Below are 19,770 nucleotides of genomic sequence, written 5' to 3' on the forward strand. Positions count from 1 at the left end.
CATCATCAGTTGCTGACATTAATATGAGATTATCATACTTAGTTGTTACTGATAATCCTACACATACTAGTATCATTATTGTAGCTATAACTCCATCTCATTCATTGTTGTTGCTGTTTGTCTCGATCTATCTCCTTCTTCCTGCATCTCACTCTAGCTCACTTTCCAACCCCAACACAATTTCAGCAGACGGCTGTTCTGCATGAGTCTGGTTCTGCTTGAGGTTTCTGCCTGTTATAGGAAGTTTTTCTTTCCTCAGGGGTGCAAGGCTTCCCAGGGTCTGCAAACCATTACGCCAAAGATGTAAAGTCAGTGGTGGCCTCGCCTTACCAAATGTTCTACTTTTCTTGTTGTTCTTCATCCTCTTCTGCTCTTGTATATTCCTCTCTTCCAAAAAAGCTGTTTAAGTTCATTTGGTGCCCCCTGTGGACAAAGCAATATCTATTAACTACTAATACATATTTGGCCTGTAGCCTACATGCAAAAAAATGTATTAAAAAAATCTGATGGAAAAATCTAATTTGCTTTCTTTTCACAGCCAAACCATTCCCATATCACACACAATTGAGCCAGTCTAAACAGAGTTGATACACACTGTTAAACAGTACGCATCTATGGCTCTAGATTCTCAGATTTGTAATGATTTGGGGGAATATGTGGTGAAACTATTAAGGGTACACTTATGTCATGTTTGAGTGATAGTAAGGGGCCGGTTTTAGACAAATTTGCCAGAGACGATTCTTTTTCCCAGTGAGAGAGAGAAGCTGTTCTCCCTGTTGAAAGTTTCTGTGTTTGATCAACTTTGAAACTATTTTGCGTCGAGAAAAGTTACATGTTGTTGCCTTGAGTTAAATGACGGAGAAGAAGAACAATTAGAGAATGTAAAACAAGATTTCGAGGTGTAAAATTAACAAATAGAACTGACAAAACTTACCAGAACAGAAATAGAAAAACAAGAGGTCACTTGATGATTATAATGAATTTATTTTGAAGGAGGAGGACAGGTATTAGGAAGTGATTTTTGGTCTTCTTCAGCTTTGATCTGTGATAAGCTGAGGGATCCGACTGTAAATGTCCTGATTCAGGTTTTCAGAAGATCCCGAGGAGCTCTTTGTTCTGACAGACACCTCCTCTTTAACTCTTAATGGAAGGAGACAAACTGCTGCTGACCTGTTAGTGACCTCATTACTTCCTCTTTCTCCGTCTCGCTCTTCCTCTCTCTCTCTCTCTCTCTGTCTCTGTGCGTGTGTGTGTGTGTGTGTGTGTGTGTGTGTGTGTGTTGTTTTGTAAAGACTAACAAACCTGATCATGTTTATTCCATGGGTTTTCTCTGATCAATGTTTTCATTAATTAAGTCAATTTTAACTTTTTATTGTAAAGTACTTTTAAAGTTTTTTTGTTTTTTTTTACCAGAACATTCGAACACAAATAAAACTATATCATATATGTTTCATTCAAAAGTGTTTGTTTTTTTTTACAAATAAAATCAGTGAAAGTTTGTCTGCCTTTTTTAATGATTATTAATAATTATTATTATTATTATGAGGCTGTGGTGTATTTATTTGTAGAGTGGCAATTCATAACAAATGTCTCCTCCAGACTCTTTCTTTATCATTAGTCTGAGTTGTCGTTGTAAGAACACAATGAAACTTTGTTGGCAGCAAAGCTGTACAGAAGCATTTTAATACAATGTTGTCAAATGTAAAATAACTGTGTTGTGATTGAAAGAGCATTGACAAATAGCTAATAGACAGCAGATAAACTTAAATAATTATTGTTCAGTGAAGGAATAATAGACAGTTAAAATGCAGTCACTAAATAAATCATGATGGAACAGTCACTGTATAAATAGATAAACTGTGCAGTGACACAATCAATAAATAAATACCATTGCAGGAATTTGTACCAGTAATTTGTGTACAAATAAACAACTGAAAGCATTAAAATAACAATAAACAAGCTCAATCCTTAAATGTAATACATTTTCAAAATATAGGCTATAAAACAATCAGAAATTTAAATGAGATTCAATTATTGAAGTATTTACAGGGAGGACTTTTTCAGTTAGGAGGTGCTTTTTTTATTAAGTCATTTAATAAATGTTTCCGTGTTATTAATATGTAATAAAAGGAACATCTCTTAGGTATGAAATTATTACCTTTGTGTGTAAAATAAAAAACTTTGTTTCAACACTTATTTTGAGTTGAAAAGACAAAATCTGTTATTAATACAAGAAAAATACGTTTTTATTTTCCATCACAGGCAGATTGATGATTAACCTAAAAACAGAGAAATCAATCAATGTGTATTAGTATGTTGTTAATTCATAACAAATGTTAGCGGAAGACACTTTACAAAAGAGCGGGTAAAAAACTGTTGAACAGAAATCTGCAGAAAGCATGTTGCGCTTGAAAAGTGGGATAGAGGGAAATGAAGAAAGAAGGAGAGGAGAGACAAACAGAGCAACAATGGATGAGATATATTATATATGAGGTAAAAGTAGGCTATTAGCAGTAACATGTAAGTGATAGTCTGATCAGTATATTAACATTAACTGTGATATTGATGACACGAGGAGACCTGATTATGTTAATTATAGAAGTTGAAGTTGAGCAGCTCTAAGATTCACTTTCAAATAGAAATGTGGTCTCAATTCTGCTCAAATTATTGTTTTATCACTTTGAGTTATTGTCGGATCTTTTTTTTTTTGACAATTGACTTTCAAAACAAAAATCATTTAAGGGGGTTCTAAAAATTAAGAATAATGTAGAACTACCTAAGAATTATTTACTTTGTTTTAGAATTTAGAATTTAGAAGTTCTTGATTAATTAATGAAAGGAACAAAACCTATCAGATTGAAAACACGTTGTATTCTTTAAACATAGTTTGCTTAATTATTATTGTTATTATTATTAGCCTATTATTATTATTATTATTATTATTATTATTATTTTTATTGTGTTCTTTTTTTAAGAGAACCTCGAGAAGTAGGCCAAAAAGCGGGATATAGGCCTATATAATTATTGGCCATAAAATAATAATAAATCAATAAGAGGATAACGCTGTCGTCTCTCTGACTGACGACATGTTAGTCTTTTTTCTTTGGTCATTTGTAAGTTTGACTCCTCTCCTTTGATGGAGCCTTTGAAATGCAGCAGCGGACTGTAATGCAAATGAAGGCCGAGAGAGAGACCACAGGCCGGAGGAGGGAGGAGGGAGGAGGTGGGGGATGGATTCATGTGAGTGGGGGTGTCAGAGTGGGTAACCTGTTCATTTCATGTAGCCTAATAGAAAATAAATGATAACATACGGTTTATGTTTGTGAGAGGAAAAGAGGTGGATGAAGTGGGGAGAGAGAGAGAGAGAGAGCGAGATAGAAAGAGAGAGAGAGCGAGATAGAAAGAGAGCGAGATAGAGAGAGAGAGAGAGAGAGAGAGAGAGAGATAGAAGAGGAGGTGGGGGGGAGATAAGAGTAATAAAACGTCCCATGTGACTGCAGCAGTTTTAAAATGCAGCTGATGGAGAGACACACACACAGACAGGCGCGCGCACACAGAGGACAGGTGAAGGTGTGGGCAGGTAGACAGCACAGAGACAGAAAGAGCTCATTTTACCTGCAGCTCAGGTGAGAGAGGGGAGAGAAAGGCTGGAGCCGCAGTGTGCAGAGGGAGCCCCCTCACCTGGAAACATGTACGTCAGTTACCTGCAGCTGGACAAGGACCCCGCCATGTACCCGCACCAGACCTCCGTCACCCGCCACCCGGGCATCAGCCTCAGCCCGCAGAACTTTGTCCCCGGCCCGCCACAGTACTCGGACTTCGCCGGCTACCACCACCACCATCACCCCGGCCTCAACAATGACCTGCACCCGGCGCAGCAGGCCGGGCCGGGCGGCGGCGGCTGGAGCCAGGTATACCCGCCTCCTCCGCCCGCCCGGGACGACTGGTCCTCGCATCACTACGCCGCTGCTGCCGCGGCCGCCGCAGCCGGGGGGGCACCCTCCTCCGGGCCCGGTGCGGTGGGTTCCACGCTCGGCTTCAGTCCCACAGAGTTCTCCGGACAGCCGCCCGCGCTGCTGTCCGCGTCCCTGAACGCGTCTGCGGGGCAGTTGTCCCCCGGATCCCAGCAGAGGAGGAACCCGTATGACTGGATCCGACGCAGCTCTGCACCGCCCTCCAACCCAAGTAAGACACTTGTTACACTACTCTTATTTTTGAATTGATAGCCTAATGTAGCCTGTAAAAACGAACTAGGCCTATCCCAATTTACGTGAGATAATATAAAAATAGGCTATTCCTTTAACATTTCATCAATAGGCTATTTAGGCCCTTTACCCCAAAAAACAAATAGTCTATCTAATTTGACTATGCTTGTTCCTTCTCTTTGTGAGTGAGAATATTTTCTGATATTGAACACTGATCACACTTTGCAGTTAGTAAAACAAACAGAGCTGACAGAATGGTTAATATTTTAATATGAGGCTGATTGCAGCAGTGATACTCAAATGTTTCCACTTTCATTCAGCAGACAGCAGCAGACTGGAAGGAAGCAGACTTTGACTTTCTTATATTCCTAATGGTGTGAATCAAATGGCCTATGTCAGCTTTCATTTGATGTTCATTACGGGTTTATTTTCTTGAGCTGACCTTTATTATAGCCTATAGGTTACATAATGAATGACTCATGGGCAGCTTTATCAAATCCATTCAAAAATGGTGCTGTTTATTAGTCTTTTCATAATATTCTCGTGCACATGTGGCTAAAAACCTAAGTAGGCCTATTGTCGTTGAAGACTAAGTAATTGTCGTGTATGGGGATAATTCGGCTATTTGATTATAACACCATATAGGCTTTCTTAATTTTTAGGCTATCTTACATTACTTATTATTTTTAGAATAAATCTCTCCCCCAGCTCCATCGACACATTTTCTATAGTCTCTATATCAATAAGATAAAATCTATCAAATAAAATGTGAAACATGCAGGTTCATGGAGGTGAAATATTCCCACGCGTCCAGCCCTGTCTCGTGGGGATCAAACGTGTGAAGCCGGTCTGGAGGCGCTCTGAAGCCGTTGTGATGTAAATGTTTCCCCGCTGGATGTGACTCCGGGCTGCTCAGCTCGCTCTTTGTGCTCCACTTGTTTCTGGGAGGAGAAAACACGAGTTTACAAGACAGCTCTCACTTTGAAGTGTGAAGTCTGACCCCGGTGTGTGTGTGTGCGTGCGTGTGTGTGTGTGTGAGTGTGTGTGTGCGTGTGTGTGTGTGGGTGTGTGTGTGTGTGTGTGTGTGTGTGTGTGCGTGTGTGTGTGTGTGTGTGCGTGTGTGTGTGTGCGTGTGTGTGTGTGTGTGCGCGTGTGTGTGTGTGTGTGCGTGTGTGTGTGTGTGTGTGTGGGTGTGTGTGTGTGTGTGTGTGTGTGTGTGTGTGTGTGTGTGAGTGTGTGTATGCGTCTCGCCTGGATTTATCCCACCAGGTGCAGTCAGAAGTGTAGGATATACCCTGAATTTATTAAAGGCCAATATAACCTAAAAATGTGGTTTAGAAATACTTAAAATGTCATAACTATAACTTTAAGTATAACACCAAAATCACCTAAAAATGCTGGAAATATATATTGTATAATAACATTGTAATGATTGAATTGTGAATGTGTTATTCACTGAATTATTGAGGTTAGCAAGTTTGTATCTCATTTAAATGACTTAAAATAGTGTTAGTTCTATTCTGATAAATAGATACCACCAGGATCAATAAAGTGTTATCTTTACCTGTAAGCATTTATCATAGCCAATTTATTTGATGACATTTTGAATTTTCAACACAAATCTATAACAAAATGTATGAGGGAAATATATAAAGGAGAATATTTAAAATGTATACAAATAAAGTAGCCCATAAATACCTTCAAATTGTACAGAATTATTAAAATAACTTCCGTTGTTAAACTATTGACAGTTCGACTACTCTTTAGTTTCGGTCTGTCTACTCAGGGAGCACCGATTGTGGATTCACCTGCCAAAGAAAATGGTCCCTAACAAATTCAGTGTTCCACTTTAAGTTTGATAAAATATACATTGTGCCGCTGTTTTAGAAAATAACCAATTACTAAAAAACCTCAAAATATCGTAGTTTTATTTATATAAAAATAAAGAAGAGATTTACATCTTTAATCACAAACAGGTTGAATACACAAGTCTGCAGATTAAATTTGATGAAAGATAATGCAGAGCAATGCCAGGAATAATATCTTATTATTTTCTCAGTTTTTTGTGCTTAGATGTTGGAGCTTTTTTAAATAATTAATTTGAACACTTTGCCAGTATGAGCAGCTCCTCTAATTCTTTTTTATGCATTAAATGTGGAAAAATCACATGTTCACAAACAAAGAAAGCCTGTTGAATGTGCAGCTGACTTTTACAAGATTTCATTTACTGTTAAAAAAAAGCATGAATGTATTTACAGTGTATGTGGTTGATTTGAGAACGGTGAAGCAAAAATGGGACATCCTTTTATTGCTTCAGAGTTATCTTCTCTGTGGCATTGACTTACAGAGTTTATCTTGTTACTTCACAGGAGCTCAGGTGTGTTCGAGCTTTCAGGGAAATCTGAGTTTCCTTGTTTGAAGCTGACTTCCTGTAAACTGGTTATTACAGGAATTCAAATGTGTTAAGAGAGTAGAACCTGCTCACATAATAAGTAGGTAATTAATTAGAGAGGAAAGCAATAAAATAATATTTATTTTTTAAAACATTTTTTTTTCTTCAGTTAAAACTAAACTGTGATAGGCAGCCGTTTTACCCCTTTAAATCTCTTAAAGGGATAGCTTGGTATTCGGTAGCCTACCTGTCTAGACGATCTCTTAAAGGGGCCACAGTGACTGGCATTGTGGCTAATAAACTTACTATTGACAAGTACCTCATATCTCCACTTCAAAAATACTGAACTATGCCTTTAATGAAGCAATATCCACTGAATGAAATAATAAAATGACGTAACTATATCATCAGACATTAAGGAAACATGCTGGGTTGAAGTGCTGGCTTATCTGATAACAATGCAGCTGCACTATGACCTTCTAAGTTTTGATTCCGGTCCGCAATGGTCTGTATGTGTTTTTTAATAAACTCCACGACTAGAAAAGTGGTAAGACTAGGATTAATATTGGAGATGCTTTTTTAAAAGTGGAGTGAGGTTAGAACTCAGAAAGGTTTGTAGACCGATGCAGAGCTGGATAAACACTGAAGCTTTCTGTGTCTGCAACATGGCAACCTCCGCGCATCTGCTCGAGGGAGGAGGGGGGGGGACAGCTCTCTCCAATGTTTTTTATTTCAACTGCAGAACCCATTTAAACGCTACGTGTCAGAGTTACAGATTGTTTCTTTAAAGTAACTCAACCTGTACAGATAGTTATGTCCTCAGTATTGTTTCGGAGAACAATGAATTTCGATTTTTACATTCTGATTGAGTTTTCTTTTTGTGTGTCAATCACCGACTGTCGATTTTAGGCCAAAAATTATAGTAAAAAAAAAAAAGATTGTTGATTTTATTTCTGAAATTGTGGAAAAGGTTTTGGAACCTGCAGACAACGATAATACAGAATTAAAATAAAATAACATTTCTTTACATTTAAATGATCAATATAGGCGCCCCTAAGACTGGCAGGCCATCATGCTCTTATGTCAGGATCAACAAACATGAGGAACACAGTTCAGAGCTGTTACAAAGTTTCAGATTTGGCACCAAAACTTGTCGTTAAAAAAGGTTAAAACTTGAGTTAAAAAAAAAAGGTTGTGGTTTTAAGATAAGATTAGCACGTTATATGTGTGAATTAATAACATCGGCCTTTTTCGAGCAACATGATGTTCATGACTTATGTTATGTACCTCTGAGTAATTTAATGTACATGGGAGTTATGTTATGTATTGAGATTTGTCACATGGCTTACATTATTATTCATGTGAAAGTTATATATTACAGGAGTAACTTTATGTGAGTTAGGTTTTGGATGTAAAAGTTAAATTATTTATGTTGGTTATAAAAAAACAGTTTTATACATTTGACTTGTATGTGAACTATATGTTTGGAGTGAGAGTTATGTACTATAGGAGAGCTATGTCATGGATGTGACCTACATTACTTATTTGAGTTATGTTATGTTTATGACTCATGTAACATGTGAGCGATGTTCTGCTTGTGACCTAAATCACGTATGTGAATTTCACCATGAATGTGACCTTTTTCACATTCGATTCATTACTTATTTGAGTTGTGTAAATGTACGCGACTTATTATTACAACGATCTGTGTTTTGCTTGTGAGCTACATGATGCTGGTGAAAGTTACATGATGTGTTTGAACAACATTAAGTAGGCAGAGCTACGTTATGTGAGATACGGCCCGTCAATGAAATAGTCTACATTCATTATGTAAGCTATGTTGACTAGATTTGGTATAGCCTGTGAGCTATATGTTATGCTTTTGAAGTTTACATTATTTATGTGAGCAATGTTACATGTGTTAATATTACTTACATTATGTCTTTACATTAGATACACACGTTTAGTTAGCCTTAAAGTTAAAGTGTGTAGATAAGCATTCTTGTAAGTGAAAGTGAAATCAAATATGGGAGTTCACTTATTGTAGTTACATAATGTACTTGAAAGATAGTTTATGTATGGGAGTTATTTTATGTCTGTGAGAGTAATATAAGCTACGTATCGCAGTCTGTTACACATCTCTGAAACACAGATGGACTTCAGCATGTGCAGAGTAAACCTTTGCTTGTGCTCTGAGACAGACTGAAGAGCTTTTTGATTTACGCTCCTTCATTAGCGTCTCGTTTCTTTTAGCTGTTAATCTGAAACTGTTGGTTTTTACTTTCTGACAAATGAAGCAGAAACTCCACAGTTCACACAGATGTTCAACCTGAAACTAAAATGTTTGAGTTGTAAATCTGCCCGGTGAGTGTTTAGAGGACAGCCGGCGTTTAAAGAAGAGAGACACATCACTTATTAAAGTGTTGTGTGTTCAGTGTTAATATTGATTCAGACCGTGTTAAAGACAGCTGAGGGTATTTTAATGAACTTCAACACATACGTCCTCTTTGTGATGTCGCTTTCACTTGTGAAAAAAAAAAAAAAAGTTTCACACATGCATAAAAACCCTAAAAATATCCAAAAGTGTTCATGGTGAGCTGCTTGTGTGAATGCAAAAAGCAAACTTTTTTATTTATCACCTGACTTTAAGCAGATTTTTTTCTGCAAGCCTCCTGGTAAAGATGACGCATGAAGTCAGGATAAGTCAAAGTGAGAATGCAATTGAACATTTTCAGGAAAATTCAGGAGGATATTTTGAAGGCACTTTGCTGAAGGTTAACTGGTATTGTTCATAAATACATGCAGCAGTCTTTAGAGAGTTATTATATGGCCTGGTGATAATGTTAATAGTATGACTTGAGAAGCAGAAAAATGTCCATCCAAAAGTCTGCAATAGATGTTTGCAGTAGTACTTGGTTTATAAATAAATGAACATTTGTGTTTATTCAGACACTTTTGGGAAACTCTCTTGTCAGAAGCAGCTTACAAACAAGGTATGATGCAACAGAAGATGACCTTTTTCACACAAGACCCCTGAACATGTCTGGTACATTTCAGGTGTGCTTCTGTGACAACAAGTCACAAAGCTTGTAAATGCATAAAGTAACATATACATAAGTGCTTTGCAAGCATCAAATTATATCACACCTTCTTTTTTGATTCTGAAGATTTTGCAAATATTGTGTATTGAACTCTTCATTTAGATCATATGTCATATATTTACAATGACAAAAAACACTCAGTTTTATGGAATGCTTATACCATTGTGCAGAATTGGATACATACGTAAATTTCACAAATTTATATGGATATTTAAAAAAAAAAGAGGATCTGTGAGTTTGAAAAGAGGCTAAATGACCCTTAAAGTATAGTATGGGTTGATTTATAAATGTTCATTAATGCAGTTTTAGCAGCTGTGTCCTCTGTCAGTGTCGAGGTTTAACAGTAAGTCAGTAATGCATGAGTCGATAAATGAATAAAAGCAGATAGAGCTCAGTTCATGCAAATGGAGCAGCAGCAGGGAGTATTTGAATACAGGAGACATGGTGAGAACACTCAGCTGCATCAGCGTGTCCAGAAACAGTGACGTAGCTTTTATGAGCGCAGTTTATAACATAATATAAAATACTATACTCCATTCATGTTTTTACTAAAGTGACAGCTGTACAGTGATTTTGTGCTGAATCAGTTAATGCACTTTGACTTTCTGTTTAATGCTAGATCTCCAGAACTGAATGACAACATGTCTGTGTCAGCAAACTACTAAAAACTACTAATAATGATCTCATTATCTAACTTCCTCACTGGTGGTGTTACAAAGCTCATTAGAACATCCCTGTCCAGGACCAAAAACCTGCAGTGTCCGTGTGAGCTGGATGTTCCTGAAGCTGAAGTTAGCAGCTATGTCCTGCTTTGTAATGGGTTCTAAGGACAGTGACAGGCTAAGTCAGTGGTACTCAACCTTGCCCTACCCATTCTTTCTTCCCTAAAAACAATTAGCATTTGATAATAGGGATACTAGTTATAGTTTATTATGCAATACAAAAGTATGATGTATAATGTTTCCCACTTTTCCAATAGGCAGTGGAGTTGGTGAGGTGGGTGAGGGGCAGGAATCTTTCTCTAATTTTATTCGGGTTAGTTTATAGGCCTGACTAATTGAATCTGATTGAATCTGCTCATCTTACTTCCCCTGCTTTCTCTTCATTCTCTCATCTTCACACACACACAATCACTCACACACGCATGCAAGCACACAAATACACTTGCACACCGCAGCTTGTCACAGTGTCCTATCTCATCCTGCCTCATTACGTAGCGTTGTTTTTTGTTTGTGTGTGTTTTTTTGTTTTTTTTTACACTATTCATTAGTATGCTAAAGACACTCAAATAAGATTAGTTTGAAATGTTTCATTTGGTATTTCATTATCACATCAGGTGATCCATATGTGTGGAGGCTTGGTGATGATGACGAATCAATCATCAGAATTAATCATCTACGAGTGCAGGACAGCATTGGCAGAGAGCAGCAGCAGAAAATCCATTAAACGAAGCCACGAAGAGTTCCAGTTTAAACATGAGACATCCCAGCTCAATATGTGCATTTACTGGAGGGAGGTACCAGATTAAATATACAGATTACAGATTATATACAGGATGGCCTTCTTGAGTGTCCTCAATATGGGGGAAACACTGTAAGTGGTTGATGGGACTTGAAATTAATCATTTCTGCTGACAGTGTTCCCTTTATAAATCATTTTTGGGGTAAGTGCAGCAAGAAAAAAAAAGTTTTTTCGCCTCTTTGTCCTGCATGCTGGCAGGCCGAATCTGCGTCTGGACAGAAGCAACATAGGGCATGTTTACATGAGAACTATCCTCTGAAAACTGAGTAGACATGCCAGACCTGGGATTGGCAGTGTGACTTTCTAATGAGACAACATGCGCACATACTCTCCCTTCAACAAAAATAAACTACATAGAATGTAAATTTAAAGAAAAAGTCGATTGGGTGTGAGCAGCACAAACGGAACTCGGGAGTCCGCCATTGTTGTTGTAGTCCACCAACTCGTGCATGAATATTCGCTGAAACCTTAATGTAGGCCTGCGTTGAGCCTACTCGCATTATGGCTATTGTCTGTAACCACAATGCGCATGTGCAGAAGGTTTCCATTTTTGGAAAGGACAGTTTTTACCAGATTACACGCCGACAGCGATGGTGCCTTTTTCAATGGTAAGTACTCTGGGTTTTTCAAAACATTGCATTTTCACACTCCCAAAACGCCATCATCATGTAAATAAACAGCCAAAACTCAAGAAAAGGTTAGAATTTTTTGAGGGAAATGTTGTCATGTAAACAGTTCTTAAACTCTTTGAACAAAGGATGACTGCAATCGGTCAGGACTGACTGGGCCTTCTTCAAAGTTCTTACTTTGTAAAAGAGTGTTAAGTCACTGAGGGTCCAACCTGCAATAGTTTCACACAGTTTAATGATACCCTGCAGTCCGTTACGATTCCTTATGCAGAGTGACCCGTAGCAAGTAACTGAGGATAAAGTTAAAAGAGATGAATTCAAAACGTTTTCCTAAAAGTGATTTCAACATTGTATCAGTATCATTGTAACTGTATCAGAGTATAGGCTAATATTTGTAGCTATCTGTGATTTGTTATCAAGCTTTCGGAGGTTTAGTAGCAGGAAATGGTTCCAGCACAAGTAAATAAAACCAAAACATGTTTTTTTCCCTTTTTGTCATCAAATTAATAATTCAGTATGGAAAGATTCCCTTTAACATATTCTTGTTAACTTTCCGTGTTTGTGCTTTACAGATGGAAAGACGCGGACTAAAGACAAGTACCGGGTGGTTTACACGGACCACCAGCAGCTGGAGCTGGAGAAAGAGTTTCACTACAGCAAATACATCACCATCCGGAGGAAGGCGGAGCTCGCCACAGAGCTCGGCCTATCAGAGAGACAGGTACAATACAAACAAAATCTTAATACAAATACATGTTATTCTTTAGGAGTGTTCAAAAATATTGGACTGCACTAACAATCACGTGGAATTAAAGACAAAATAATTGGAGCTCCTCCCTGCTGACTGGCTCATCAAAAAGTTTAGCTTCTGTCAGCTAAACTACAAGCTGACAGAAGAATATGTTCTGTGGACTGTACCCACCTGAGGGATCTTGGATGTTTCATCACCAAGATAATTGTGTGTCTTTGTTAGAGGAAGGGGCGGGACGTCAATCATGTGGCTTAACCAACCATTTTGAGTCAATGTATTGGGTCAAAATTACGTCACCAGTACAACACGTCATTGCAGGGGATTTTGGGTTCAATTTCAACAGAAGCAGACAGAGACACGTCGTCCATATTAATACAGTTTATGGGTGAGCATGATATAGTTTAAACCAATGTCAGCATGTTAGCATGCAAATCATAGCATTTATTCCAAAGTGGGTGCTTAAGTCAATGACATTGAACCTCCAATAAAAGATAAAAGAAACTTTATTTGGTCTAAAAGATGCAAAAACACAACAAAGGTTAACATTTACTCCTGACTCTTGTATCGTTTCCTTTTGTTGTTGAGAGATAAAAAAAAAAATGTTTCCTTCCATTCCAGGTGAAAATTTGGTTCCAGAACCGACGGGCAAAGGAGCGCAAGATGAACAAGAAGAAGCTCCAGCAGCCGGCTTCTTCTACGACCACGCCAAACCCACCCAGCGGCACCAACGGCAGCGGAGGCGGCGGTGGGCTCCATGGAAACGGTGGAAGCAGTGTGGGCATGGTGACGAGCAGCAGTGGCAGCAACGGGCTGGTTTCACCTTCATCCCTGCCTTTGAGCATTAAAGAGGAATACTGAGGAAAAAAAAGATGTTCTATTTGACGATGACGTTGGGGATGAGGACTAAAAAAAAAAAAAAACTCCCCAATGAACTCAAAGACTTGTTGTCATCCTGCAGTTTGCCAACTTGAAGCTTTAACTTGGTAAAAACTTGAGAAATGTTCACCAGCAGCAGTCCTATTTCTCCCACAAGACTGTTGTTGAAAAGAAATCCTGAATGTGAACAGATGTGTGTTTGCTCGGATGTCGTCAAAAGGACGTTCAGCATCTTTGTTTGCTTACTAACAGCGAACTGACGAACTTCCTCCTCACCACCTGATCCATGACTGGGTCCATCTTGTTTTTTCACAAAGATGTCAAAATGATGTTTAAAATGATGTGCAAGATTTGTCAGATATTTCCATTTGATGGAACTGATGCAGCCACAAAAGCATGACGTTGCTATGAACATTTCTTTCCATTAAATGTTATCGAGCTGAAAGAAAATCTGCAGATACAGATAATGACCCACACTGTAAGACAGTGTGGAATATGTTTGTTTGTTGTTTTTAAACCTAAAGCTACTTAAAGAAGGGTTTGCAGGGGTTTATTTTTGGCTTCACGATGAATCAATAAAAAAATATGTGTACCATGCTTTATTGAGAAATGTTTTCACTACCCATAAAGGACAATAACACTCAGTGACAGTAGCAGAATCACTTTATGATCTTGTGTATAATTCAGAAAACAAACTCTAAACTCGATAACTCCTGAGAACAATAAAAGCAGCAAAGTTGGACGAGCCTCTGCCTTTGGACCTTTAACAGATTTTTGTTAACTTTACGTGTTTGTGCTTTACAGACGGAAAGACGCGGACTAAAGACAAGTACCGGGTGGTTTACACGGACCACCAGCGGCTGGAGCTGGAGAAAGAGTTTCACTACAGCAAATACATCACCATCCGGAGGAAGGCGGAGCTCGCCACAGCGCTCGGCCTATCAGAGAGACAGGTACAATACAAACAAAATCTTAATACAAATACAGGTTATTCTTTAGGAGTGTTCAAAATATTGGACTTCACTAACAATCACATGGAATTCAAGACAAAATCATTGGAGCTCCTCCCTGCTGACTGGCTGGAGTTTAAGTCTTAAACCCCGCCTCCTCCATGTTAAACAGATTGGACATGATTCAAACTATAAAGTTGAAAATTACACATCAAATATTTTTTCTTCCAACGTGGTTTCTTTCATTACAGGTAGTTCTTTTCATGCAGATTTATGTCCAAGTGTACATTGTTCTGAGTAGTTCAGTTTTAGTTATTTGATTGAAAAAAAAAAAGCAGATGAAACATCTGTTGACAATTGCGGCCCCTGCAATGTTCTTTACAGGCATATTATAACAGAGGAGGAAAGGCAAGTGGGAACAAAACTAAAACTAACAATACCGTCACTGAATTTCCATTAGTGGGAGTCTAAACTACAAGCTGACAGAAGAATATGTTCTGTGGACTGTACATCTGTCCACAGACCTGAGGGATCTTAGATATTTCATCACCAAGATAATTGTGTGTCTTTGTTAGAGGAAGGGGCGGGACATCAATCATGTGGCTTAACCAACCATTTTGAGTCAATGTATTGGGTCAAAATTACATCACCAGTACAACACGTCATTGCAGGGGATTTTGGGTTCAATTTCAACAGAAGCAGACAGAGACACGTCGTCCATATTAATACAGTTTATGGGTGAGCATGATATAGTTTAAAGAGGTCATATTTTGCCCTTTTTGGGGTTTGTATATTTAATCTATGTACCTACTAAAGTATGTTCACAACAGCTAAAGTTCGAAAAAAAGTGTCTGTTTTCATGTACTGCCGCTCCATGCACCGGCTCGCTTCTGACTCTCTCTCTAAAGCCCAATTCACACATACTCCATGCGCGCCGCGGTCCGTCAGCGCTGCACACTACGTTGTACTTAGCTGCCACTCTAGTCAATCATTGTGTTCACACAGGGCGCGCTGCGGTCCGTCTCCGTTTCTAATACGCAGCGAGTCTATTTTCGCCGGAGTGTGCTGCAGGCACGGCTCAAGCTGGACAGAATATGACAGCCCGGACAGGAAGTCAGACAAGGAAACGCACAGAGCATCTGGTCAATTTCAAAATAAAACACAATATACGGACTCGTGATCGTATTTTTCATCACTTTATCAACATTACGTCAAAACAGGTACCGAATGTACAACAATGCATTCTCAGAAAGACAAAGCAACATGTTGTTTGCATGTTTTTCTCTTTATTCCCGCGGGATCTTGTAGTTCTCCTGTGATGTGTCATGGGTGCGCTCCGCTGCGCTGACGTCCCAGAAACTGATCCAGTGTGAATGGGCGCGAGCCGTCCGACGGAGCAAAACCGTGGCGCTGACGGAGCAGAGCGGCGCGCACGGAGTATGTGTGAATTGGGTGTAAGGCTCTGAAGTGCCCACGTTCAGAGTCCCCACGTGTGCCAAGTCTGATCTGATTGGTCGGCCTGTCGGCTCTGCCGTAATTGGTCAGTCACTCAGCCAGTCTGGCTCCGAAGGCCGGGGAGCAAAAACATTAGCACCTTAGCACTACTGTGCTACTGCAGGCTACGGCATATTGTGGGCGTGCCACAGAAGTTAATGGGCGTGCAACATGAGCTGCTGGGCTTGGCACAACGAGCCAATGGGCTTAGATCAGTGATCTCACACTGACAAGACGTCACACTGACAATTTTTTTTCGAGGGGGGCTAGAACCGAGCGTTACATGCAGCTAATGCTACAGCTAACAGGTGGACGTAGGAGAAGCCACGTTTCCGTGGACTTTGAATTTTTGCACATAGATGTGCCTAAACATGGAAAACACACTAAAGAGCATATAAAACCAGAAAAAGCATAATATGGGACCTTTAAACCAATGTCAGCATGTTAGTATGCATAGCATAGCATTTATTCCAAAGTGGGTGCTTAAGTCAATGACATTGAACCTCCAATAAAAGATAAAAGAAACTTTATTTGGTCTAAAAGATGCAAAAACACAACAAAGGTTAACATTTACTCCTGACTCTTGTATCGTTTCCTTTTGTTGTCTATAGATAAAAAAAAATGTTTCCTTCCATTCCAGGTGAAAATTTGGTTCCAGAACCGACGGGCAAAGGAGCGCAAGATGAACAAGAAGAAGCTCCAGCAGCCGGCTTCTTCTACGACCACGCCAAACCCGCCCAACGGCACCAACGGCAGTGGAGGCGGCGGTGGGCTCCATGGAAACGGTGGAAGCAGTGTGGGCATGGTGACGAGCAGCAGTGGCAGCAACGGGCTGGTTTCACCTTCATCCCTGCCTTTGAGCATCAAAGAGGAATACTGAGGAAAAAAAAGATGTTCTATTTGACGATGACGTTGGGGATGAGGACTAAAAAAAAAAAAAACTCCCCAATGAACTCAAAGACTTGTTGTCATCCTGCAGTTTGCCAACTTGAAGCTTTAACTTGGTAAAAACTTGAGAAATGTTCACCAGCAGCAGTCCTATTTCTCCCACAAGACTGTTGTTGAAAAGAAATCCTGAATGTGAACAGATGTGTGTTTGCTCGGATGTCGTCAAAAGGACGTTCAGCATCTTTGTTTGCTTACTAACAGCGAACTGACGAACTTCCTCCTCACCACCTGATCCATGACTGGGTCCATCTTGTTTTTTCACAAAGATGTCAAAATGATGTTTAAAATGATGTGCAAGATTTGTCAGATATTTCCATTTGATGGAACTGATGCAGCCACAAAAGCATGACGTTGCCATGAACATTTCTTTCCATTAAATGTTATCGAGCTGAAAGAAAATCTGCAGATACAGATAATGACCCACACTGTAAGACAGTGTGGAATATGTTTGTTTGTTTTTTAAACCTAAAGCTACTTAAAGAAGGGTTTGCAGGGGTTTATTTTTGGCTTCACGATGAATCAATAAAAAATATGTGTACCATGCTTTATTGAGAAATGTTTTCACTACCATAAAGGACAATAACACCCAGTGACAGTAGCAGAATCACTTTATGATCTTGTGTATAATTCAGAAAACAAACTCTAAACTCGATAACTCCTGAGAACAATAAAAGCAGCAAAGTTGGACGAGCCTCTGCCTTTGGACTTGTTTTTTCTTCTTTGACATTTTATTTTTCTCAGTTTAGTTGTTATATTAATTCACTAAATTCCTGTTTGATACGGAGCCCCTAAAGGATAATGGGCACAAATACCATTTAAAAAAAGTTTGAGATGTGCATGGAAAACTATATTCACACACACCAGAAACAATTATGTGAGCAAGAGAACGTTTGCCATGCTTATGAGAACGTTTTGCCTGCGCATGACAAAGTTTCTCATGATCACCAGAAAGCACTGTGTGTGCACCAGAAAGTTTCAGCCATCCCGTCTCAGAGGACGAGCCAGAAGCTATTTTGCCATCTCTGTAAGCCAGAGCCTAGAGTTTAATATGAGCACAAAATACTTGCTCATGTGTGCACACATGATAAACTTTCTCAAGAACAGAAGACATTTTCTTGTGAGCACAGGTTAGTTGCTGATGTGCACCAGAAACTTATTTTATTTCAAAAATCATAGGCCATTTTCTTTGAGGGGCTCCACAGTTTTATGTTTTTAAGTGTATTAAAATAAAAAGTTATATTGTGAAGATGAGTGCACATCTTTTTTATTCCCAACACACACTTCAGTCATCATGACGTTAGTTCAAATGTAATGTACTACTTCTTTAAGTATTTATAATGTCTACATTTCAAAACTTTGAACCAACTTATTTCAATATCAGAATTTGCTGATAAGACTAACATTTATTTATGTCTTGAATGCAGGACTTTTGGATTATTTCACCACTGATACTTTTACTATCGAGAAGAATTCTTTAACCACCACTAAAAGAATTACCAAAGAAATCAAATCCTTGTCCTCCTGAGCATCCATGGGGATATTTTGACCTCACATTTTGCTCTGATTTGCCATCTTAAATCTGATATATATTGGCTTTCAGGCTACTCCTACGCAATCAAAAGCAGATATTTGGCTGCTTATTGGGTAATTTTACCTTTAATATACTGTAATGGCTGAGGTTGTAACATAACGACAGCTTTCATATGTGATGAATTGCTACATCCCCTCTAAATGCTTTCATTGATTTGAATATAACTTTGAGGTTTGGACTGTCATTTGGATGAAACAAACACTGAGGAGTTGTCACTTTGGGTTCGGGGTCACTTTGTTTTTGACAATACACACATTTCTCAAATAATTGTAAAATAAAGCAAACAATTGTCAGATTCTTCACAATGGAAATAAGGATACGTTGCAGTTTTTGGTCCTCATTTCAAATGAACAGGTACATTGATAAACAATGTTTATTAGACAAACACATTGAAATGTAAAAGAGAAATAAAGCGTTATAAGAAAGTACAGAAAAAGGAAAAAGGAAATACACACACACACACACACACACACACACACACACACACACACACACTCATATATTTGGTAATTGATGCAGCAGTTGAGGTGTGGTGTCCAAAGGGCAAGAAGAACACTGGGTAAACAGAGCACAGATCCTGCTATCTGTAACAGTGTGTGTGTGTGTGTGTGTGTGTGTGTGTGTGTGTGTGTGTGTGCGCGTGCGTGCGTGTGTGCGTGCGTGTGTGTGTGCGTGTGTGCGGTGTGTGTGTGTGTGTGTGTGTGTGTGTGTGTGTGTGTGTGTGTGTGTGTGTGTGTCTATTATGTAGGTTGTGTTCATTTGTCTTCAATCAGACCTTTGTCCTTCTGGCTCCATTTTTGCCTTCAACAACAGTCCTATCTTCACCCTGATAGAGTCTGTCAGAAGTGTGTGTGTGTGTGTGTGTGTGTGTGTGTGTGTGTGTGTGTGTGTGTGTGTGTGTGTGTGTCAGTTGTTCAGTCCGCCATCTTGATCTGAAGGCTTAAATAAAACACTGTTTTAAATGCACAAAAACCTTAATACATTTTGAATAGATGTTTGCAGCAGTAGGTTTTTGTGAGTCGACTTAAAGAAATGTATGTAGGAGAAGCCTTTTAGAATTGAAACATTTTTTTCACATATCCACTCCTGAAACTTTCTGAGGGCACATTAGGCCCAGTTGCCCTGTACTGTGCTGAAGCACGATTGCCCCCCCTCCACAGTCACCTGCACTAGCCTGAACTCAGATTTCTCCAGCCCCAACCAGACTTGATCACAGTTACCTCTTTTACAGAAATCATCACGTTGTAATACTACATGGTCGTGGATTATCCAAAAGACCTCTGAGTTCTTTTGGGTTTTATCCAGCTGACTC

At 39.1% G+C, this 19,770-nt stretch overlaps 1 protein-coding gene across 2 annotated transcripts; it reads left to right on the forward strand.

Annotated features, from left to right (window-relative positions):
• The first annotated feature begins 3,513 nt into the window (after nt 1-3,513).
• cdx1b (caudal type homeobox 1 b) lies at nt 3,514-17,558 on the forward strand. Of its 2 annotated transcripts, none has more exons than XM_061055716.1 (3): nt 3,514-4,185; nt 12,421-12,569; nt 13,218-14,221. In XM_061055716.1, exons 1-3 carry the CDS (start codon nt 3,690-3,692, stop codon nt 13,455-13,457), a joined length of 885 nt encoding a protein of 294 aa, XP_060911699.1. In that variant the 5' UTR covers nt 3,514-3,689; the 3' UTR covers nt 13,458-14,221. The 2 variants fall into 2 exon arrangements, with proteins under 2 accessions (XP_060911699.1, XP_060911700.1); XM_061055717.1 differs by lacking the exons at nt 12,421-12,569; nt 13,218-14,221 and adding exons at nt 14,280-14,428; nt 16,560-17,558 and having other exon boundaries at nt 3,515-4,185.
• Nucleotides 17,559-19,770: the final 2,212 nt, after the last annotated feature.

The sequence above is a fragment of the Labrus mixtus genome, chromosome 14, assembly GCF_963584025.1.
Source record: "Labrus mixtus chromosome 14, fLabMix1.1, whole genome shotgun sequence".
Classification (NCBI taxonomy): domain Eukaryota; kingdom Metazoa; phylum Chordata; class Actinopteri; order Labriformes; family Labridae; genus Labrus; species Labrus mixtus.